This window comes from Anser anser (assembly GCF_964211835.1).
Source record: "Anser anser genome assembly, chromosome: 3".
NCBI classification, from domain to species: domain Eukaryota; kingdom Metazoa; phylum Chordata; class Aves; order Anseriformes; family Anatidae; genus Anser; species Anser anser.
This window is the reverse complement of record NC_139722.1, coordinates 27,707,877-27,731,737: the sequence shown is the minus strand read 5'-3', so window position 1 is coordinate 27,731,737 and position 23,861 is coordinate 27,707,877. Positions and strand designations below refer to the sequence as shown.

Genomic DNA, 23,861 nt, shown 5'->3' with positions numbered 1-23,861 from the left:
GCCCGCCTCGCCCCGCCTCCCTAGTTAAGGCGGCCGGGGGGAGCGGGTCGCTCACTGGCGGGCGGGGAGGAGGAGGAGGAGGAGGACGAAGAAGGTGGGGGGGGAACGAGCAGTGCGAGGCGCACGGAGCCCGGCACCCGTACGGCCCCCGCCCCCCGCGCAGCGAAGGGGGGAGGCGGCGCCGGGGGGGCCGAGGGCAGCGCCCCGCCGCGGGAGGGGGCGGCCGGGGCTGCGCTGCGCTGCGCACCTGCGGGGCGCCGAGCGGGGCGGGCGAGGAGGAGGAAGAGGAGGAGGAGGCGGCGGTGGCCGGAGGCGCGGAGCCAGCCGGCGGCCGCGCAGCCCGCCCCCGGCTTGGCCAGCCGGCGCGGCCCCGAGGAGATGGAGCAGGAGAAGTACCTGCCCGAGCTGATGGCAGAGAAGGACAGCCTGGATCCCTCCTTTGTTCACGCCATGCGCCTGCTGGCCGACGGTAAGGCTCCGCTGCCGCCCGACGCGGCCCAACGCCCCCTATCCCATCCCATCCCCTCCCAATCCCATCCCATCCCCGGGGGGTTCCCGCGGAGCCTCCCCGCTGGGAGCAGCGACCTGCGGTTCCCCTGGTGGGGCTGGGCAGGCAGGGCTTGGGGGGCTCCGGTTGCGTTTTGGGGCTCCTCTTTCTCGGAGAGCTCGTCGCGGCTCGTTCCCCGGGCTCAAGGAACGAGGCTGTGGTGTTGCTGGCGCTGTTGAGCCCCTAACAGGGCGCTGTGATGGGCGCTGGTGACATGTGGCTCATCAGTTTCGCAGCACGGTTTTGCCCAGGACGTGATGATCTTGGTTTGGATTCGTGTTGTGATCCGGGATATGCCGCTTGTAGCGTTTGGCTCTGCACTCTAGTTAATTCTGTTCACCTCACTTTGGTCGAACTGGTTCAGGGAATCTTCAGAAAGTTTGCAGTTTCGTGGGTTTTTAGACAACTGCTCAGTGTAGTTATTGAATGTAGGCCTCGTAGTACAGTGCCTCAACTTCCACAGAAGTGTAACCCGGTGGGTTCCCCTTGCACTTCTCTGTTTCTTCTGAGGCCCCCAGTATTCATTTAAAAAATCCCTGTTAAATCTGGAAAAGAAGTGACAAAGGATGATGCATAAAGCAAGACAAGCTGTTGAGCCCTTAGATGAGATCAAGGCAAGAAACCTATGGGTAGGCCCTTGAGGGAGTCACAAATTCAAATCACCTCACAGTCAGGGGAAGTGAATGACTTCCAAAGTTCTGTTACATTTTAGGGACAATCAAACTGTTTAAAACTTATTATGCTGGCAGTAAATGTCCTTCCCTGTGTCAGCAGTCTGTGAATTGTCTTCCTTAAATACCTGTTTTATTGATTGTGAATGAATGTACTGAGCCCAGGTTTTATTGGAGTGCCCCTGTTTGATAGCTCAGAAATTCAGGGTGAACAAATACACGTTCTGTGCACCTTTTTAATAACTATCTTGCTGCTGAAGTGACAGATGTATTATTTTTTATGGTTGTTTTTCTAATAAAACTACAAGAAACATAAAAGTCTATTTCCTATAGGGGTGTAGTTTTTGCACCTTGCAGTTTAGTCTTTTCCCAGAGGGGGGAGGTATCTGCTGAGTGTATGCATGCGAAAGATAGAAAATGCATGAAGGACATCATTGAAAGTGTGCAAAGTAAAGTTTTTAAAATAAACATGATCAAAATGGGTATTTCTAGGAGTCAAACCCATGCAGAAAATGTATTTTGGGCAAATGTGAGTTTGAATAAAAGATTAATCTTCTCTTTTCCTCTTAAAATAACGAGGACTAGGTATATGTGGATTTTCAAAAGATGAAGGTGAGCTGTCTGTGGAAGCTGTAGGGAATGCTAATGTGAAATTCACACCAGATACCTGGCATTATCCTTCAAAACACCATCTGTCAAGCTTTCTAGAGATTCATTTTAGAGTCTAACGTATGATAGCTATTGAAACAGTTTCACTAAAGTAAGAGTATAACTAGTTAAGGAAACAAGAGTGAATGCACTAGATGCTGCTGGGTATAAATAGAAAATGCATGGAACCAGCAGATTTTTTTTGGTGCCAGAAAATGAGTGCAAGGATCTCTGTAATACTGTATTTCTAGGATGTCTTAGCAATGAAGTGATGCTTCCGGGCTCTGGGCTTCTATTCTTTAAAAAATAATATGTGAGCAGTTACATCACAATTGCAACCAGGTGTTGCTTTTGTGGCATACTAAGCTGTCATGATTGCCAATAGATTTTGTATAAAATGTGTAAGTGTAGCTTTGAAGGTTTTGGCTTCAGAGCTGAGAGCCTCAAGCTTTCACTCTGGCTTGAAGTGCTGTGATTTTTCATGTCAGCAGCTAGAACCTGGAGTTGAGAGGATTCATGCTGCTATGTGAAAACACAGAAGGGCAAGCAGACATTACAAAAACATGGCTTCAATTATGACACTAGATTTACTTGTAAAGATAAAACCTCACTTTTCTCCCCATTAATTCTTTGCTTCATTATGCTTATTTTTAAAACAACAAATTTCTTACGGTTTTTGATATCTAGATCTGTGTGTCTGTGTTCTGCAGGTTGACCAGTGTCAGGTGCCTACTTGAATCAGTAGATATTTACCCCTCACCACTGAAAGATGATGTGTAGAAGTAATTTACGTTAGTCCTTATCTAGGCTAGAGCCTCCCTTTTGCAATGTACGGTGAAACCCACAGAAAAGGGATGCTTCTCGAGGCAGAGAATGCACATACTTATCAGACAACACAAACAAAGGTGAGAAAAGAGGTATTAGTGCTACTTATGTATAAAGTGTGAATCATAAAACACAACTTCTCTAAAAATCACAGGTGAATTCTGAAAATGAACCCAGCCTCTTAATGACTAAATGAATACCTGAGTCGGAAGACGTTATCCCTCACTGCGCTCCCCCGCCCATTCCCCCTGAGGTCATTACCTGTTTTGTGTAGGAATAGCTCCTAGTATAGTATGATTATTTTATCATTAGAAATGGAAAAGCCATTTAGGTCTTCTATTAGAAGGACGTGTGAATTGTGGATGGACGATGATCGTTTGCCTCTGTGTGCATTAGTTTAAAAAAAACCTTTTGCAAAATGCATTGAGCATTTATATTTATGCTATGATCCAGTCAGCAATAAAACCAAAAGACCTCTTTTAATTGTAACTGGTTGTCAAAACCTAAAGGATAGGCAAATCTTTGCTCTTTGGAAAGGATTTTTCTCTTTTAGTTGTGCTATTCTGTGTACCAGATTGTTTCATGTTTGTGCCTGGAAGAGACAGATGGAAGAATCACACTGTTTTGTGGATAGTTTTAAACAATTTTATTGTAAACTGCTTTTTTTTTTTTAAGGTAAGATCATACTGCTTCTAGTGATGGGATCTGTCCTCACATGCTGGATCAGGATAACTACTTGGTCAGATGAAAAATGTCAAAGTGAGGAGAGCATCTTTGAGCAGTACCTCTTGTGCATGAGTTGTGTTTGTCACAGCACAAACTCGAGATCCAGCCAGATCTCAGAGCTGTTCTAGTGCTACATCCCATTACAGTCCCTAACGAGTGACTGACATACACTGTTTTTGCATATATGTAAATTATTTTAAATAAAAAGTGTCAGTTAATTGTTTATATATTGCTTGGGACAAGCCAACTTTATATTTGTAAATGTGGCTTTGGAAATCTTGTACCGTATATTATTAAAGCCATATCTTTGTTTTCTTATACAAACACATAGGAGAAAGACCTATTGGAAAGAGCTAGCCAAAGAAAGATCATCTCTCCCCATGGAAATATCAGCATTACTTGGGTAATGAGGTAGCTAATTTCTCTCTATATAATGACAGTACAATTGACCTCAAATTGTCAGTTGGCATTCTGAAGGCAATGAGAGCCAGGCCTTTAACTCTAAACTTGAGTTAAGTCCCTACATTATTCCATGTGGCATAGCATGAGTTTGTCAAACCTCCAGTCACGTCAGTTAGATTCATATAGCTCAGCTTCATAAAGCTCCCTGTAGGACAGGGCATGATTATTCAAAAGATGTATAATTACTTAACATTTACACCCAGTGAGCATTAGTAATGCCTTTCATACAACAAGGCTGCAACAATTGTTCTAGGTAGCCTGAAAACTGCTGATGTAATGCAAATTCCTTTTTTCTTATGATCAGGATTTCAACTGATATTTTTGCATATGTTGAACTTTTTTTTTTTTGGACTTTTGGAGATTAATTTGCTTTTCATATGGGAATGCAGATTTCGTTCACAACCGTGTGTTCCTATTAAAAACCTTGGGAAAATAATAAGGTCACTACATGAGAGCTATTTGTCTCAGTGATGTAGAAAAATAAGATTGTATCCTTAGCCTAAGATGTGAAAGGCTCTTGGTCAAACCTGTGACCTGCTGAAGTCAGGCCTCTGATACTTTTTAGTTTTCTGTAACAAACTACTTGTGAAAAGATATTTACAAATTTTATTACCTTACTGTCTATTAAAGTCTTTGAATTCAAATAAGATAAATATAAAATGTTAATGTAAACACATAGATTAATATTAATCTGTAAGCAGTCAGTTTTCTGCTTGTTGTGTTTATTTTTTTCCTGATATTTATATCCGGTGAGAAGAAATCTGTGTTCATAGAATAGTTTGTATTAATCATTGTTTACTTTGCTGTCCCACAAAATGCAATGTGAACGACTGGAAGGTTGACTCAGGGAAACGTGCTGATGTTTAGAGCATGTATTTTAGAAATCAGTTTCATTAAAAACTAGATTTCCAGAGCTATTATTTGGATCTTATTCAGTAAAAGGGGATAGCAGGGCAAACTCTAGATGAATACAAGGTACTTATTATTTTGGTAAAGCAGCTGTGTGCTAGGTATCAGAGACTCAATTCAAAACTTACTGAAGTTAATGGGAATCTTTCTGTTGCCATTTATGGGCTAGCTGGCAGTCCTTACACAAATCTGATGTATTGATTGATGCAGCTAATATATATGGAATAATGAAAAAGGATATTCTATCACTACTGCTGACTTTTGAAATGAATGTATGTTTCAGTCTTTAAATGTTTTTTTAAAAGGTAAATTGTTGTTTTACTGTAGTATGACAGCATGGTGTGCGTTCATAATCTTAAGGAAATGGTCTGGGCTTTCAGAATGCAATGTAGATAAGTCCCAGGGGATAACTGGTTTTAGCAAAAACAAAATAGTATAAAATATTAGACTGAGTAAATTATCCTTGCAGAGATCTGAAGCAGTTTAGGACCATTTGATCTGTGATCTTAGAAAGCACATCCTTTGAAACACAGTAAATTTCTTTACAAAGAAGGAACTATATAAATGCAATAACTGAAGGCTAGATTCTGATACCCTTATGAGAGAAGTAGTGCTTCACTCTTTAAATGGTGCTATTTGAATCAGTGGAGCCGCTTAAGGTGTGATTCAGTGTGGGAAGCAGAATTTAGTACCAACTGTTTAAGAGAAGGTCAAAGGCATTTTCTGAGACTGAGGCTTATCTGGATAGCCATAGCCTCAGCAACATTCCAGAATGCACTGTTTTTTGGCAGCATGAATGTTTTACTCAGAAGGAGAAGAGAGATTTTATTTGTTATGGGAATTCCTTTAGTATATTTATTTCATTCTCTAGCTCTCCTTGGTGTATTAATTTGGGGAACACTTACCACAATTGTCCATTTCTCTTCCTTTGTGCATCAAAATAGATATTTTTAAGCTGAAGAAACTCAGAAATTGATATAAACAGCTGGTACCAAGAGAAGGAGGAATAGCTAATTATATAGCTGAATAGAAAATGAACTGTTAACTTCCTAAGCATTTAATACCTGCATAATATGTGGAATAGTGGCCATCTGTAACCAGGAGGTGGCATGGTTGGGCTCCACATACCAAAATAGAGCTTCATGTCCCAGCACCTCCTGGGAAAGGGCCAGTCTGGCCCATCAGGTACATCCTGTTCTTGTGCACTGGATGTGTGCTTCTCTTGTTTCAGCGATATGCAGACAACATATACTGATGACCAGATTTGCTATAACAGGCTAGTTGCCTACAGAATCTGATAGGTTCAATAGTGACCAGTGCATAAGACTCCTGAGAAAGGCTAAAACATGTACATAAAAATAATATGTCTACCTAGCCCACTAAGCGATGCAGGAAGAGTAAAAGAGCTCTTTCACGATATCTGCTGAGAGACAAGTTTCAGGCTCAATATGTTGGGTCTTATTTCAGAATGCATAAATATTGCTGTTGCTGGGTAGTTCCTGTACAATGCTTGGTAAAGTAGGAGCGCATCATGCTTTCCTGTGCCTGGCAGCTGTACCTTAGGCTGAAGGCACTGCCCTGATGAAGCAATGTTTCCTTGACCTGCAGGGTCACTGCAGTAATCCTGCATTTCAGTACAGGGTGAGTGTGCATTTTTTTTTAAAAGGCAATTTTTAACTGTTTCAGTTCAAATCTCTTTTCAACAAGCTACTGAATTTGAAGAAAAAGTCAATGTCCTCACAGCTGACCTTAGTATATATATTTCTCTTACTTACTCTTGATAAAAAGTAAGTAATTAAAAATGTTTTTCTTGGGGATTAATAAAGTATGTGTAATAGAAGTTGTTTTGTGGACTGATCCTGCCAAAGCGGTATGAAGGTATGTGCTCATCTTTTGTTCACATGACATTTTTCAGCCCTTGGATGGGTGTTGTGGCTTAGAGCTCCATAACAGAATAGGTGAGGATGTGGACAGTTTATAAAATGGAATAAACTTTAATGGTGCTTTAATGGAGCTACAGTACAGTCTTTGGCATATAATCAAATAAGAACTGTGGAGGACCAGGCAACTAAAGAACCTTGACACAGGGGTAGAAGTCTGAGGTGCATAGTAGATGGAGATTTGATGTTTTTTCCTCGTACTATGTACCTCCAATGAATACCCTTTAAAACTTTCACCTGGAAGCTGAAAACTAATACTGAGAGATCTTTGAGGTCTCTGAATGAAAGTAACTGCATAAGAAATGTGTATTCTTATTACTTATGAAATTATTCTTTTTAAATCATCAGAAAAAAATAATCCTGGTTATTACAGTCTTCCATAAATTCTGTCATATTTTAATTAGAATCCTGCTGGAACTGAGTACAGCTGCTTCCTTATCCTAGAAAGGTGTCCATAGTGGAACTAATAAAAGCCATGAGGATAAATTATCTAAGCCTTCCGGTAAATTAAGCCAAAAAAAATCTCCTAGAATAATATGTCTGTTCTTGATTTCCAAGTTTTGCTGTTAAAATTATGTTTTTCAGTTTGAGTACTGAAAAAATATCAAGAAAAACTCATAGCAATGCTATTCTAGTAATACTGAAGGTAGATCATCTGCATTTAAGTAAGATGATAAAAAGTTTTGAGGGTCATATGTGGATCAGCATGATACAACAAAAGCTGCCATAAAAAAAACTCAAGTGCTCTGCTTGTAGTGGGCCTTTCAGTTTGTTTTTTCTTGCGTTAACATGATCCAAAACCTAAAAGACAGAGTGCAGGTCACTGCTGCCTTTGAATTTCTATGCACCTGCTGAAGTGTGCATCAATAGAACAAGAAACTGAGGCTAGAATAAAGGTTACACCTAGAGATGTAAAGCTCAAGAGCTTTTGATTTATCCAATAATTTGAATTCTGGAGATTGATGTGGCTATTGGAGAAAATAATACTTTATGCTAGCCTGCAAAAGATTGATTTATAATCTACATTCCTTCTTTTATCTCTGCTTTGAATCAGTAAGGAGAAGAATTCTGCTAGTTCTATTGCAGAAACAGTTTGGATTTGCTAGCTGGTGAAGGCAGCAATGTTATCAGCAAAAAAACCAACAACAATGTAGGGGTCAGAGCTGCTGGTTCATAACTGGTCAACTTCCAAAGAGCAGCACTGGGAATGAGAAGAAAAAATGGCTCCCCTAGGAAATTTGAACACTGGAGAAAGAAAACCAAATCCCACTTTGACAATAACTCCTAGTTTAATGCTTTCAGGATTTCAAATACACACTTTCCAAAGCTTTTTCAAGTGCTTGAAGTTAAAGAACTTGCTATGAAATCAGGGACCCTGTGTATGTTTCAGAAATGGCTTTTTGATGTTGAAGAACTTACTTTCCTTCTTACTTCTTAAAGTGAAGATTTTTACGCTCCATATTTCTGAATATCAGAATGCTTATTTTTCTGATATTTCTGATTGTTTCTGAGCAAATTAATTTCTGGCATTTTCTCTTTAGGATTACAGTAAGTACTTGATGCTGTCTGGGCATTGTGCCACGTATTCTCAGTGGTCAGGGAGTGAACTCTGTAGCTGAGAAAGAGTCAGACTTCATTTTTCTGAAATACACAGGACTGTGCTAATTTGCTGCAGCTAGGAAGTTGCCATCCCTAACTTACCAATTTGCAGTTAAAACTGATTTTTTTTGCTATCTCTACCAAAATAAGCAGCACCAAACCCTTAAGTGACTTACTGAATTACTTAAATGACTTTATTGGCTCTCAGAGGCTAAATTTAGGACTGATAACATGAAGGAGAATTGCAAGGGCCTTTTCTCCAATGTCTTCAGATAGCTGTTCATCAGAAAAATAGTTAATTTTGGATAAATAATGCTTATTATCCTGGTGTATGCATGGGACTGAAGAACTGTCAATACATTTGCAATTATTTCACTAATATTTGTGTGTAAGCTTCATACTTCAGGCTTTATACTTCAGCTTCATAAGCTTCAGCCTTATTTGAAAGAACTTCCTACTCATACATGCAGATCAGGATAAATATATGAATTGTATATCCATATTACATATTTGTTTTTATGCTCAAAACCACCATTGTAAGGTTGCTGTGCTCAGTTCTGGTATTGCTCGGTCTCTTCTCTGATCCTTCACGCTCATGTTTAACAAGATTGTCCTGTCTCTGTAAATACACTATTTTGGAGTGTCCTGTAATTCACTCTATTTTGTTTGTCGGGGTCCTCCAAATGCTGTATTGCTGCTGTTACTGGGGTGGCTTTGTTTGCTGCAAATGGTATAGGCACAAACAGATCAGGTTGCAAAATGCTCTAAGAAACTTTTAGTGATTAGTGGAAAAAGAAAGGGATCCCTAAGTAAGCAGGGAATGTCACAAAACAGGTTACATTTTTGTTACCTTTCTTTTTCCAGAAGAACTAAACTTTGAGGTTACCAGGTTATGCAATAGTTTGTATGCACAAACCATCAGTTCCAGTGTTAAAATACCCTTGCTGCCCCAAAGTCTACGAATAATCTGAAATATGTCAGGTACACGGGAATTATGAGTCTAAGCTTTTCCATTGCTGCAAAGATTTTGATGTAATGCTTTTATAATGAGGAACCATTCGTACTGTCAGCTGTCTGAGTGCTTCTTGTGGTGGGGGTGGAAGGAGATATCACATTAGAAAGTGGAAATGGACCAACTTGATTTAAACGTGAAGCATGAGCTTGATTTGATTCTGCAACTGTATAAACACTAAGAAGTCCTGAGCTGGAAATTAAGTAGAGACTAATACCAATTTTTGGCTGCAGCTTTCTGCTTCTTGACAATTTGTCTCTGTCCCTTCTCGTGGCCTTTAAGGGTTTATGAATAATTAAAAAGAGGGAGGAACTGAGAAGAAAGGAACAGAAAATAAAGGAATGGTGGAAAAATGAGAGAAAAACAATGGCAAATTGTTACAGTAATAGAGGAGAGTAGCAATACAGAAAAAGAAAAATGAAAAAATCTCATTTAATAGGTATAAAATGTTTAGCTACTTTAGCTTTAAGAAACTTGTGACAGCTAGAAATCTCCAACCTTTGAACTTCAGTGAGGACTTCTGGAAGCTTTCAGTTAAGTTTTATTCATCTAAAATGGATATATCAAAGCTGCTGATAAGCATTTGAAAAACACTTATCCATTTATTTAAGAAATTAAGATGAGGTTCAAGTCTTTCTGAAAAGCTTCTGTGAATAATTATCATTTCAATACTGTTGTATTTCATGTGTTTAGGGATGCTATATGTGTCTGTGCCATATATATAACTACATTATGCAGGGATTAAACACAATATTTTGCAGAGGTGCTCCCAATTTTATATTAAACAGCAACTGAGATTTTTCCTTTTAACCTTTAGACTTCTCTTGAAATATTATCAGTTAGTGGTTAATCTGTTTACATTTTCTATTTTAAAGAGTAATACTGTTACATTGAACACCTTACACTTCTACTTATAAAGCTTGTCTGCTTCTTTCATAAGGTAATAACCATTCAAACATTGCATTAGATTTTTCATCAGTGTTATGAGCTGCAAGCTTGTAAGCCCTTTTATTTGCTTATCTCAGTAGCCTCATTACAGCTGAGAAGAATTGTCCAGATTCTGTTATTTCAGTACAACTCCTCCAGCTTTTTCATTTGCATTGCCTTCCCCTGGCAGCTGACATCTCCCCCAACTGTGCTCCAAGCAGTTAATATAATTAGAGAACTTTCCACTCCTCAACCACTTTGATTCTATTTTATACTCTTCTACTATCCCCACAACCTCAGTCAAGTTTTTTAATTTTAATTTTTCCCATGGAGACTTGAGTTGGAAGTAAAGCTGGTAGCTTTACTGGAGAAGGATGTCAGAAACAGAAGGAATTATGGTGAGAAGAAAGGCAGGTGAGTGGATAATGTATCTGTAGTAGAGAGGAGGATCAGTAGGTAGGGAGAAACTTGGAAAGACAGAGCAGGGCACATCAAAGAGGTGAGAATGAAAATTAAATTGGGAACTCTTTTCCCCTTAAAAGGCCATAGTGCTTATATAGGTGATATACTTCACTTACTATGCACTCATCTATACACTCATCCATACATGTAGATAAATAGTTCCTGTGTGTATATACTTTCCTACAAAAAAAAAAATATAAAAAATAGCGGTACGGTAATGCATTATCTTAGAGAAAAATCTTTACTTCTATGATTTAATTATTCATGTCTGTAGGCCATACCCCTTTGTGCATGCCCCAGTATGGAGCGGATAATTCAGTGTAACAGTGCTAATGGTGCTTTGATAACATTATGTTAATCTCATAGGGATATGCACTTCAAGGCTTACTATTAAAGACGTAGTGACTCCTGCATATCGTATATCAATTGAGATAAACTTACACCGGTGTTTGAATTTCTAAACCTTCTTAAGTGTCCCCCAAGTTAAATGTAACTCATCTTCTGACAGAAATGTGGTTCAAAGTACACAAACTGCAATTATGAAATAACTTCTTAGCTAAGGATGAGATGATAGTTAGCATTTTATCCAGCCATATGGGACTTCAGAGAAGAAAGAAGAGGTATGCTGAGATTATACTGGAAACAGTTTCTATTGTAGTCTCTACCTGAGTAGAGAGCAGCAACCTTCACAGTGATGTAAGCAGCAAGTTTTCCTGTGTCTTTAAAAGTAACTTGTTATCAGTAAACTGAAACAAACAAACAAAGAGATGGTAAAAACTTCAAACTGCAAATAGTATAAAGATTATATAAAGCAGTAGGTTAAAGAAAAAAGGACTTGATTGGCACTTCTGAGATTAGATTGTTTTAAGGTAATATCAATTTTTGCATTTTACTGATATTACTGATTTTACTGCATTTTACTGGTAAAAGAAAACAGTTGCAATGACCCTAATTGGGTCATTTAAGTTTCAATAAACGCTAATTTTCCTATCTTAATAAATATGAATGCTTAAAAGGTACTTTGGGTATGGCGTTTCCTATTTGCTACTCAATTGAAAGTGACAGGCTTTCTTCAGTGGTCTCCAAAAATACATTCTTGACTCCTGATTGTACTCACAGAAGGTTTCTGGGGTCTCTGCCAACAGGTGGAGAGACAGAGGACAACAATACTTTAACTCTATTAATATAATAAAGCCTTACTCCAAACCTAACAAAATAATATTAAATGAGATCATTTCCCTAAGCGGAAAAACTATGTACATGCTAAATAACGATACATTGCTAAATAACACTACTTGGTAAAAAGCAAGCTTGATTAACTCTGAAACTGCTGACACCTGTGTTATATTGCCTCTACTTACAACTACAGCTTATGCAGCATGCTACCACTGATACCAAAATGATTTTAGAATCTGAAAGACTATAATGAAAGTATCTTTGAGCTGATCACTTGCCAAGAGGTGAAGTTTTGATATTTCTTCCAACATTGCCCAACACTCAATCAATGAACAAAGACAACAGAACTTCAGTCATGGTCTGCAGTAAAAATTTCAGTGTTATCGCATTTGTCCTAAAAGCTTTGTATCTGGGTAGCAGCTGACTATCAATTTCTCTTCTTGGAAAAAGTAAATGAGTAAGGTAAAACAGTCTCAACCTGTGAGACATCTCTGTGGCTTGTGGTGTTCCACGGGGTACTCTTTGATCTGGCTGACAAATGGCCCTCTGGAATTTAGTCCTTCATTTGAATGCAGAGTAGTGCAAATGTCATTACAAACCCATGACCTCTGAATTCTAAAACTTCCCCCATCTCATGATTTAAAATTACGTAGCCTGAGGTGCATGGACTAGGAAAAGATGTTTGGTCCAGAGGCATGTCACAGCACAGCCAAGATGATGATCAAACCCTGAGTAAGAGTTATTCTCAAAGAAAACCAGTACCATTTTACAGTTACAATTTACTGGAGACCTTTAAAAATAATTATTTGGTGTTTGCAAATATCTGTTCAATGATGTTAGATGCCTAGAATTAAGAATCTTGTATGTGTGTGTCATAGGTTTATTTTTGGCTGCCTTAATGCTGTCATAACAATATTGTTTTTTCCTTAAAGAAAAAGGACAACTGCAGGGGAAAAAAGTGGAGCCTTTAATATCTATTTGGGTTGACAAAGGGATATCTTTCAGCTGTTTTGGACAACTGCACAAGCAAACCAATAATTAGAAAAGATTTACTGATAATTCAGCACTTGAGTTCAGTTAATTTTTAAGATTTTTCTTGTGCCTGAACACAAGTTGTAACTCCTGTTCAAGTTGATTATTTTTAGCTCTGTGAAAGTACAGAATTAACCTTATAGATACTGTATTGTATAAACAGACTGAGAGATGATGCAGCACATACCTTCTTGAGAAAAAATTGGAAGATGTATTTAAGGAACGTAATTACTGCTAATGAATGAAAGAAGTATTCTTCAGATGTTGAAATACATAATCTGATTGATGGTACTGCTTCATTTGAAATGGTTGAATATGCCATCCACACTACTAATATTTTCTGCATGCCATCTTGCTAATATGAGTCATGCCTGAAGATATGTTTAGCAAAATATGATGAAAAACTCTCCTATAGTAGTGGACATGCTTGAGTCTCATAGCTCTTGAAAGCTGGTTTGCCAATACAGTAGATTGTCCGATGGTTCCTTCCTACTTTTAGATACAGGCTTGTTATTGATTTTTTTTAAAGTATTTTAAGTTTTCTTTAGAGCTCTGTGTAGTTCTTTCCCCATATATTTCCTTGTTGCAATATCCCTTTAGTTTGTATCCCTCCATCCCTTTTGTTGCAACATGTCATAAGGCCCTTCCTTTTTTTTTAGTTTTAATTTTTCTTAACTAATTCTTCTGCCTTCGTTTTACAAGTGATCTTCTTGTTATGTATCTATCTGAACATACTGTGTCTATATAATTTCTTTTCTTTATTCTTTCATAATCTTTGCACTTTCACTTTCCTGAAATGTTGTCCTGTGTCATGTAATGTCCTTGTTTAATTTACAAATTTAGTTTAGTAGTTTTTTATCACTCCCTGTTTGTCAGGGAACTGACCACTGAAAGACAGAAGTAAATGGTCTGTAAGTGCTATCAGGAGGGTTTGGAATCTCTTTTGGAGATGCCTCCCAAAGTGTCCCTCTGTTCATACTGTGTTCTTGTTGCCTGCTCATTCACAGTTTCAGCTTGGTGCTGTAACCTTTTCCTTCAACATGCCCATAAAGACACTTTCTGTTGTTGTCACTACTGTTTTGGTGACCTCTGGCCTTTTTTAGTTAAGTATCAAACCCATCATCTCTCTGACCATTCTCTCCATTAATTTCAGAAGTTTGTGATTATCTCTGCAAGAATACCAATCAAGCACTGTTCTTTCTCTTGTAAGAATGACTGTCTTTTACTGTATCTCTTGCAACACACTCATGTTCTAGGCATGTCATTGGTTCTTAAATAGCAAGCTGTTTCAGCCCACTTTCTGATTTTATTCTACCTTTTATTCACCCACACATTGTATTTTAACTTCAACAACTGTCAAACACATTGTTGTACAACATGTATCTTAATCACTCTTCTGTCAGTTGTCTTGCTTGTATTTTTGGCTATGATGTACTGAATTCGCAACTTCAGAAAACTAAGCAGAGAGACAATAACAGCCTGCACACTTATCATAGAACCACAGAATGACTTGGTTTGGAAGGGACCTTAAAGATGACCTAGTTCCAACTAGGTGATCTTTAGGCCATTGGCAGGGATGCCACCCACTAGATCAGATTGCCCAGGGCCCCATTCAACCTCACCTTAAACAATTCCAGGGATGGCGCATCCACAGCTTCTCAATACCAACATATCCTGTTTTTCCAAGTTAAAAAGAAGACTGGTATATTCAAGTTACGAAATTATAGGGCTGCAGCAAAGAAGACTGTTAATGGATAGGAAGGACAGTGAAAGGGGAGGGAAAAAAAAAAAAGAACACTGGGCTGGATAATACCAATTTTGCTTTGAGGAAAAAATAAGATTTTGAGCTGGAAACAAAAGTATACACATAAGACACCAGTGCCTTTCACCTTTGTGGGTGAAAGTTAAGGAACACACCAATAAGGGACAACATGTGGTTGGGGTCTACTGCAGGCCACCCGATCAAGGGGAGCCTGTGGATGAGGCATTCTTGCTTCAGTTACAAGTGTCATGGTCGCACACTCTCATCCTGATGATTGACTTCAACCATCTGGATGTCTGTTGGGGAAACTACACAGCAGGCTGTAAGTGATACAGGAGATTCCTGGAGTATGTTGAGGATAACTTTTTGGTCCAGGTATTAGGCAAACTAACCAGGAGGATTTCTGAAAATTCATCTTAGTGTGCTGAGAAAATGGTGACGGTGGTATGCAGGAATATGCCACATAAATGTACACCTGACTTGTCTTTTTGGTGCTTGACAAAAGCTAAAAATATACTTTTATTGAAAAATGTTACTTTGCTGCCATTAAATACTCTCGGTGATAAGTGAAATAATATAGCTACAGCTGTTGTCATGTTACTATATGTTACCTTACTGGCTGTTAATCACACCTTAATATTTTAGCTTTCTCCATAATGGATTTTTTTTTTATTAACTGTGGTTTGTCAGGTACTTGTTTTATAACACCTATTCCCAATGCTCTTATCTTGCTACTGCTACTTGTCCTTTCAGTGGGAAAGGGCATTTCAGGGAAGATTTACTGAGGACACAGATGGGAATCTTAGTCATCCAGTTACCATGTGCATTCTTTGTCATTGGCATGGTCCTATTGTTGTGCAGCACCATTTGAAGAAAGGTTTTGCTTCTGCAGAATTTTTGCTCTGATGATATCTAATGCATTTTTTTTTTTTGGAGTCTGAAATTGTGACCTTCTCTAAGAGTTTTGTGTAGTTATATTAGAAAACTTGCTGCTGGTGTTCAAGCTAGGAGTGAGATCATGACAAACATTCTAACTTTAAACATATGATGCAGAGTGTGTATAGAAAAGTGGAAAATGTGTATGCATTGTCAAAGCCACTTTTCAGTCTTGGGATCCTCCCTGTCCATTGTTTGACATCAGTTTTCTTCTAGAGCTCTACAAAATTTGAGATATAACGGTAATGGTAAAATGATGCTATTAAAGTAAATGGAGTTAACTCTGCAGAGCTGGTTGGTTTCGGGTGGTCTTTGCATGGTTTGGAGGTAGTGGAGAGGAGAGCAAATCATCATCTTTAATGTCCCATGAAGAAGAATTTTCTTTTCCTGTGAATTCACTCACATTGCCTTCAAAGTACAAATTCTTCTTCCCTTTGTAAAGACTTCTTAGACTTTTGCCTGGCGTGACAAAACGTACGTAAACCAAAAAGCAGTGCCATTTAAAAATCTGCTGATTCAAAAGAATAAAAGCAAAAAAAGGTTTAATGGTTTATAAGAAAGTTCAGGTAGAAAAAAACAATTAGTTGTCTCGTGTTTAAACGGAATTTCCTGTATTTGGATTTGTGCCTATTGCCTCTTGTCCTGTCTGTCTCTGGATACCACTGAGAAGAGCATTGGTCCAACTTGTTTGTACCTTTCCTTCAGTTATTTATAGACGACGCTAAGATCCCCCCTGAGCCTTATCTTTGTAGGTTGAACAGTCCCAGCTCTCTCAGCATGTCCTCATGAGATACTCCAGTCCCTTCATCACCCTTGTGACCTCTCCAGTAGCTCCATACCTTTCTTGTACTGGGGAGCCCAGAACTGAACATAGGACTCCAGGTGAGGCCTCACCAGGTCTAAGTAAGATCACCTCCCTTGACCTGCTAGCCACACTTTTAATGCAGGCCAGGAAGCTGTTGGCCTTCTTTGTGAGAGGGAAACATTGCTGGCTCATGGTCAGCTTGGCAACTGCTGGAACTGGCAAGTTTTGTTATGCAAAACTGCTTTCCAACTGTTTGGCATTCAGCTTGTACCAGTGCATGGCGTTATACCAGGTGTGGGACCTAGCATTTCCATTTGAACTGTTCAAATAGAGTAATTCATTTGGAAGCGACCTTCAGCCCTTTACAACCGCATGTATCACTACAGGTTGGGGGATGACCTGCTGGAGAGGAACTCTGAGGAGAAGACCTGGGGGTCCTTCTGGACAACAGGTTGGCCATGAGCCAGCAGTGTGCTCTCATGGCCAAGACGGCCGATGGGATCATGGCATGCATTAAAAGGAGCGTGGCCAGCAGGTCAAGGGAGGTGATCTTCTCCCTCTACTCTGCCCTGTTCAGGCCTCACCTGGAGTACTGTGTCCAGCTCTGGGCTCCCCAGTACAAAAAAAGACAGGGATCTCCTGGAAAGAGTCCAGCGGAGGGCCACAAAGATGGTACGGGGCCTGGAGCATCTTCCCTATGAGGAAAGGCTGAGAGACCTGGGTCTGTTCAGCCTGGAGAAAAGACTGAGAGGGGATCTTTTCAATGTGTATACCTGAAGTGTGGAAGACAAAGGGGTATGGCCAACCTCTTTTCAGGGGTTTGTGGGGATAGGACAAGGGGTAATGGCCACAAGTTGAAGCACAGGAAGTTCTGCACCAACATGAGAAAGAACTTCTTCACAGTGAGGGTGACGGAGCACTGGAACAGGCTGCCCAGGGAGGTTGTGGAGTCTCCTTCTCTGGACATATTCAAGGCCAGTCTGGATGCCTACCTGGGCAACCTGCTCTAGAGAACTTGCTTTGGCAGGGGGGTTGGACCCGATGATCTTTTAAGGTCCCTTCCAACCCCTACAATTCTGAGATTCAAAGATCATCTATTCCAACTGCTTGACCTCTTCAGGGCTAACCAAAAGTTAAAGCACATGAAGGTACTGTCCAAATGATACTTGAGTACTGACAAACATGGGGCATCAGCCACCTCTCTGGGAAGCCTGTTCCAGTGTTTGACCACCCTCACAGTAAAGACATTTTTCCTAATGCACAGTTTGAACCTCCCCTGGTGCAGCTTTGTGCTGTTCCCATGTGTCCTGTCATTACTTACCAGGGAGAAAACACCAGCACCTCCCTCTCTACTACTTCTGCTCAGCAGGTTGCAGAGAGCAATGAAGCCGCCTCTCAGCCTCCTTTTCTCCAGACTACACAACCCAAGTTTTCTCAGCCTCTGTTCATAAGACATACCTTCCCACCCTTTTACCAGCTTTGTTGTCCTCCTCTGGATGGTTTCAATGACCTTAACATCCTTTTTATACTATGGAACCCTGAATTGCACACAATATTTAAGGGGAGGCCTCACCAATGCTAAATATAGCAGGAGAATCACTTCTTTTGATGGGCTGGCTATGTTGCATTTAATGCATCCCAAAATGTCATTTGCCCTCTTGGCTGTCAGGGCATACTGCAGGTTCATGCTGAGCCTGCTGTCAACTGACAACCCCAGATCCCTTTCTTCTGAGCTGCTCTCCAGCCACTTGTCTCCCAATCTGTGCTTGTGTCCAGTGTTACTCTGTTCCAGGTACAGCACCCAGTATTTACCCTTGTTGAACTTCATGTTGTTGCTGATCGCCCACTGCTCCAATGTATCTAGATCCCTCTGCAAAGCTTCTCATCACTCCTAGGAGTCAACAGCACCTGCCTGTTTAGTATTATTGGCAAACTTGAGGTTCCTGTGAATGTCAATAAAACCCTGTTTTATCAGTCACTACTACCAGTGTTGTCATCTGCAAACTTGCTGGGGTAGTCTGTCCCATCTTCCAGGTGAAGAATGTTAAATGGTATTGGATCCGATATGTGCGTTGTAAGGGCTTTAATCTTTAATTGAATGCTACCCTTACCTGGATTCCAAATTTATTAATTATGAAGAACGTAGAGAAAACATGCAAATATTGACAAGATAAGTGAATAGACTGATTTTTCCCTGGTTTATGATCTTCCCTATGCACTTAATGGAGTTAGGAAGATTAGTATGACAAGTAGAACAGTAGGAGTCTGCACATATTTAATTTGATGCAACCTGTTCCTCGTGAATTGCTCAGAATACATATTTGTCTAACAGTTACAGGGCTACTTCCAAGATAAGTATTTAACTTCCTGAAGATTTTTTTTGTATTTTCTCCTTTTGTTATGATGTTTCTTTTGATTTTTACTGTGTATTTTTTAATACTAGTCTGTTTCAGTCTGCTAATCTAGATTCAGTTAACAGCCTCTTCTGGTATGTTTTAGTTTGTCAATGATTGACTTCCTGTATCTTTCTTCATAGTTTTGTCAGTGGCATCACCAGTGTTTTATGCTGGACTCTGCTATGTTGACAGGCTTTAATTAATGTTGCCTTCATCTGAGACTTCAATTATCAAATTAAGATAAATTTTAGTTATTTTCATTGTCTTAGCATAATTATGGCTTAAAAGAAAACTGATAAATTCATTTTTATATGTAGTTTATCTAGTCTTACTTTGAAATATATTGTAAGCACCATAAAGAGGGTGTTCATTACAAGTGGGATGACAGAGGACTACTGCAAGTCTGCAGACCAAATAAAGTATTACTGTCTTCAACCGTAAGTTTAAGACTCTCATACTAATATATATGGGTGGATGTTGAAAGGGAATAGTATAAGTTTTACCTAGAATCATAACACCGAGTGACTGCAGCTGTTTTTCTAGCTCACATAATGAATGTACAAGTGAGGAGTACCCCTAGTTTGCTGACTCCACATTGTGGATGCCTCCTCTGTGGGCTTTCTGCTCTCTTCCAGCATATATATTTATATTTGCTTACAGTGAGATCAATGTTGTTTAATTCTATTCATTTGATGCTGGAACTTTTTCTCCAGATTCAACAAGGCTAAATTGCTAACCTACTGCAAAGGTTTGAAAAATAGTTTCACAAAACTAAAGCAGCTTACTAACATTAATCTCTAGTGATGATCATATTTGCAAGCTGAGTGCCTGTTCCTGGTTCCTGTTTGCTGTAAGAACCTTCATGTTCAGTATGTTGTTTTTGTTCCCACCCCGCCCCCCCCCCCCCCCCCCCCCCCCCCCCCGATGTCCTAACTTCTTTTTGCTGGAGTTGTTGCCTGCAGTAAAGAGTTTTATTTAAAAAATGTGATATGTCTTTTAGGGCATGATGGGCTGCAGGTAGTATTTAAACTGCCACTTGCCAAATCACGTTTTGCTAATCATTTCTGCATTTAGGTCAGATCATAAAATTGCTACTGGAAGTTCTTGCAGCCAGCAAAGAAAATGAAATGCAATTATCTCAATGACACCAATAAATATGAGCTCTTTAACCTGAGCTTTTAAAGGATACTGCTATAAGCCCATACCCATAGCAGTCAAAGAGATAATTACATTTTGAGTAAGTCAAACATCTGTTTTATGTTTTATAAACTGTAGTAGTAAAGCTTTGTTTGATCTTCAGCCTGAAGTGTCCCCAGCAGATCACCTCAAAGTCCACCAGGGAGTGGAAAATTACAATTTAGACATCAAACTGTAGGGGACAAAGGGGAAAAATGATGAAACTTAAATTTTTTTATGCTATACACTTTCAAATTTAAGTACAATATTGAAAGTTTGATAGGGTACCCAAAAGTTGTGAGTAGCAAATATCTTGTGTGCATGTAATTTCAGCATAAATCTGTGTATGTAGCTGACAGAATTTGAGTAAAACCAAACAAATTCCTATCTTGTTATACATTTTCTCTCACTATCTTAGTGCATTGTTTTAAATTCAGTTTTGTTAAATTGTTCTTTCAATTTTACCAGTTGAAAAAATTAGAGGGGACATGTTTTGGCAACATCTTTCCAGATTTGGAAAATTGGAAAATTATTGGAAAATTGGAAATTTTTCCAGTGCTACCAGCTACCATAAGGCAATTTCTTTTGCTCCACTTGCACTACTGATAGCTGAGGATGTGATGGGAAGATGTTCAGCCTAGTTAGAAAGACTTGATGTCACTGATGCATGGTTCGTGGACCATGGTACGGAAAGATAACGGCCTTATGTGGAGCAGATACAACTTCAGTCAGGATTGTTTGAGCATTGTGCCATGTCTTACCTAGTTTAATATAAATTTCATGAGTTTCAACTAATTTGCAAACACCTCATTCATCAAGGTGTCTTTAACCTGCTTTTTCCCAAATCTGATCCTAGATTTTTCTCTTTTGATGGTAGTCTTACCATGTTAATCATCTTATTATAGCAACCTTATTATTTATTTATTTATTTATTTTATTTACAGAGGCTGAAATAAAAAGAACTAATTAGCTCTGGGTGTCTTAATATCATTTGTTACTAGCTTTAACTTGCCTCTTGCTAGTCGGAAATAGGGTTAGTAGGGTTTGTGTACACTTCAGTTTATTCTAAAAGCATGACTTGGTTTATGTTCTTGACAAGAATTAAAAAAAAATGAACAGCACCATTCCTAAAACACAGTGCTAGTAAATCTAGATATCTTCTCTATGGATGAACTTCTGAATTTTTGAAGTACAGATTTTCAGTTATATGAAACACCAAATTACAGCATGAAACAGCTGAATAAGAAAATTATAATATTGAACTAACATAGATAAAGATGGGTGCTATAAATGAATCATTTTAAGTAGTTTTTCTACCCAAATACAGCTGTTTTCCTCTAAAACCACCTTTTCTTATGGATTTAATTCTCACAAAATTACGATGGTTATTTACATTCTGAATTGAAATGGAAACAATCATTTACAATTTTCAGGGATTGAGAAACCGAAAGTTGTTTAAGTCAGCAAATGAGAATGCCAACTGGGAGTCCAGATTTGACAAGAGCTGCAAAGACATGTGAAGGAATTCAGACAGTCAAAAAGCTTGAGGGCAGTCGTTACTTAGCAAATACGTATCTGTGTAGCTCTGAGACCAGAGTTTACATAGAAATAGGCTTATAAATGCAAACAGTATTTGGTGGTATTTGACAAGTGTTTTTGTTTATGACCTACAAAAAATTCACAGGATTACTGACTACAGTTAGCTGCAGTAATAGTGATGAGCCATAAAAATGAATACAATAAAATGAACCCAATTAGATAAAACAGATACTTTCATCCCGTTTGCCTGTTCCATACCCTCAAGGTTTCCTTCCTATTTCCAACTCCTATTACTAGAGCTTTACAGAAATACAGTTTTAAGGTGTTTTGAACACAGGAGGAGGCTGTTGGTGTGCACTCACCACATGGTCAGCTATTGCTGTTTTTCATGTGCTTAATGGTTTCATCTACAACAAGCTAATTGTTTCATTTTCACTTACGTTTTCCCCCATTGGTTCTGGAAATAATGGGGGAATAATAAAATATGTGTACACACACAGATATATTTTTGTGTGTGTGGAAAAAAGACAACAGGCAAACAGTAGTTAGCCAAAAAACTCTTAAAAAAAAAAAACTACAACAACAAAAAAACAAACAAAACCGCTCATCTCTGTCTGAAGACAGTATGACATGTTATAGACTGGTGTACTATAATTCAGCATAAAGTCACCAGCAAAAATTATTGAAACAGATTCAAGTGATCAGTAACATTGATTATTGGGATAACCATGCCCATAATGTAGCTTTTTGTTCCTAAACAATTCCTCCCCAGGAGTCTCACGTATATTTAGTTTGCTTGGAGGTGAAACTCTCAGCTGATTATTTCTCTCCTGTGCTGCTTCAGCTCATTTCCCCCTAGCTGCCAGAGAAGGCCACTATTCCCTAAGCTGTTAGGATCTTCAGAGGCATTTTGCCTCTGTTCCAAGCCCCTTTCTCTCAAGTCAAGAGGGTGGAGAGATGCCAGTAAGGAGATGCTGGGGAGGGGAGGTTGGGGAGCTGGATTTTCCATTTGAAGTGTAGCATGTACCTCAGTCCATCAAGTATTTAGAGAAAATAAGGTTTGATTGTGAGCTTCATGTTTTCTAACAAGGAATCAATCGTGTTTTCAAACCTGATATTTGAATTATACCATTGAAAACTGCCATGAAGTTGTGGTGAACAAGTGGATTTGAGCGTATATTTTGTTGATGGGGATAGTTTCATCTGCAACACAACAGTTTAAGATCAGTTATTGGTATATACTTTTTTAGCTTGTTTTAAATAATTATCTAGTCTTTTATAAAGTAGTCGTCAGTCTTTTACATTAAGGGAGATTATATTGGTCGAATAACTATACATAGAATATAGCTTTCTAATATAGTAATATACTTTATTTTACTTTCACTTTCTTTAATGCACTAAAATGAGAACTAGAATAATTTCATAAAACATCTGATTGGATTGAAATAACATTATTCATAGAAACAGCCATATGAAATTATCTAGGTTCAATTCACTTCTGTTTCATTGTCCTCTAATTTCATTTATGAACTAGATTATAAATTTCATAGGGTGGGGACTTTGCCTGTTTGGTATCAGTGAAACATCATATATGCTTTTAGAGCATTATGCAAATTTTAAATACCCTGAACAAAACAATTTATGAAAGTGGAGAATTGGTGTGGCATGCTGTATTTCTTAACCAATACTTGTACTGTTGATGGCAGCATCACTGATTCTTAGGAAATGATACTGTTGTTAGGAAAGGAGACTCTCCGAATGACAGAGCAGGATGTTTCATGAGAATTTCAGGTAAACTGAAGACTAATTAAAGACAGAATAATACATTTGTGTAATGTGATAAGGTGAAAGTATCAGAGTTTCTCTTAAGGAAAATTGTGCTTTTTCTGCCTGACAGAGTTCATAAATAAATAAATAAATAAAACACAGGTAAAGTACATTAAGGTTACCTGTCAGGCAAAATGTTCTAGTATTTTCACAAAGCCTTTAGGGTTCTTTGTAGCAGGCTTCAAAGAAAATGAATAGTGACAGAGTAAGGAACATAACTTAGGTGTGGTTTAAAACCTGATTATGCTTTAAACAGTCACAGGGGTCTGTGTCTGATAAAGCAATAGGAGTGGAGTTAATAAACGCTGCTGATTCTGAGGAAGTGGGCTGCACGCTGGCAAAACTTCCTTATGTTTGACTTGTGATTAGGAACAGCTGTTCAGAACTATGAAATTTCAGATTATAAATGCATTCTGAGAAACCATGTGACACAGTCAGATGCACCTGCATTTGAGTAACTAGCTTAATGGGTAAGACTTTCAGG

At 38.8% G+C, this 23,861-nt stretch overlaps 1 protein-coding gene across 4 annotated transcripts in view; it reads left to right on the top strand.

The window, feature by feature from the left end:
• Positions 1-53: 53 nt before the first annotated feature.
• The window catches only part of KHDRBS2 (KH RNA binding domain containing, signal transduction associated 2), a 381,101-nt gene continuing 357,293 nt past the window's right edge, over positions 54-23,861 (top strand). For 3 of the 4 annotated variants that reach the window (XM_083831472.1, XM_083831470.1, XM_083831471.1), the window contains exon 1: positions 54-469. In XM_083831472.1, coding sequence (XP_083687598.1) covers positions 379-469 — 91 coding nt within the window. In that variant the 5' untranslated portion in view covers positions 54-378. The remainder of the gene's footprint in view (positions 470-23,861) is intronic. The other variant, XM_083831469.1, reaches the window with a different exon arrangement.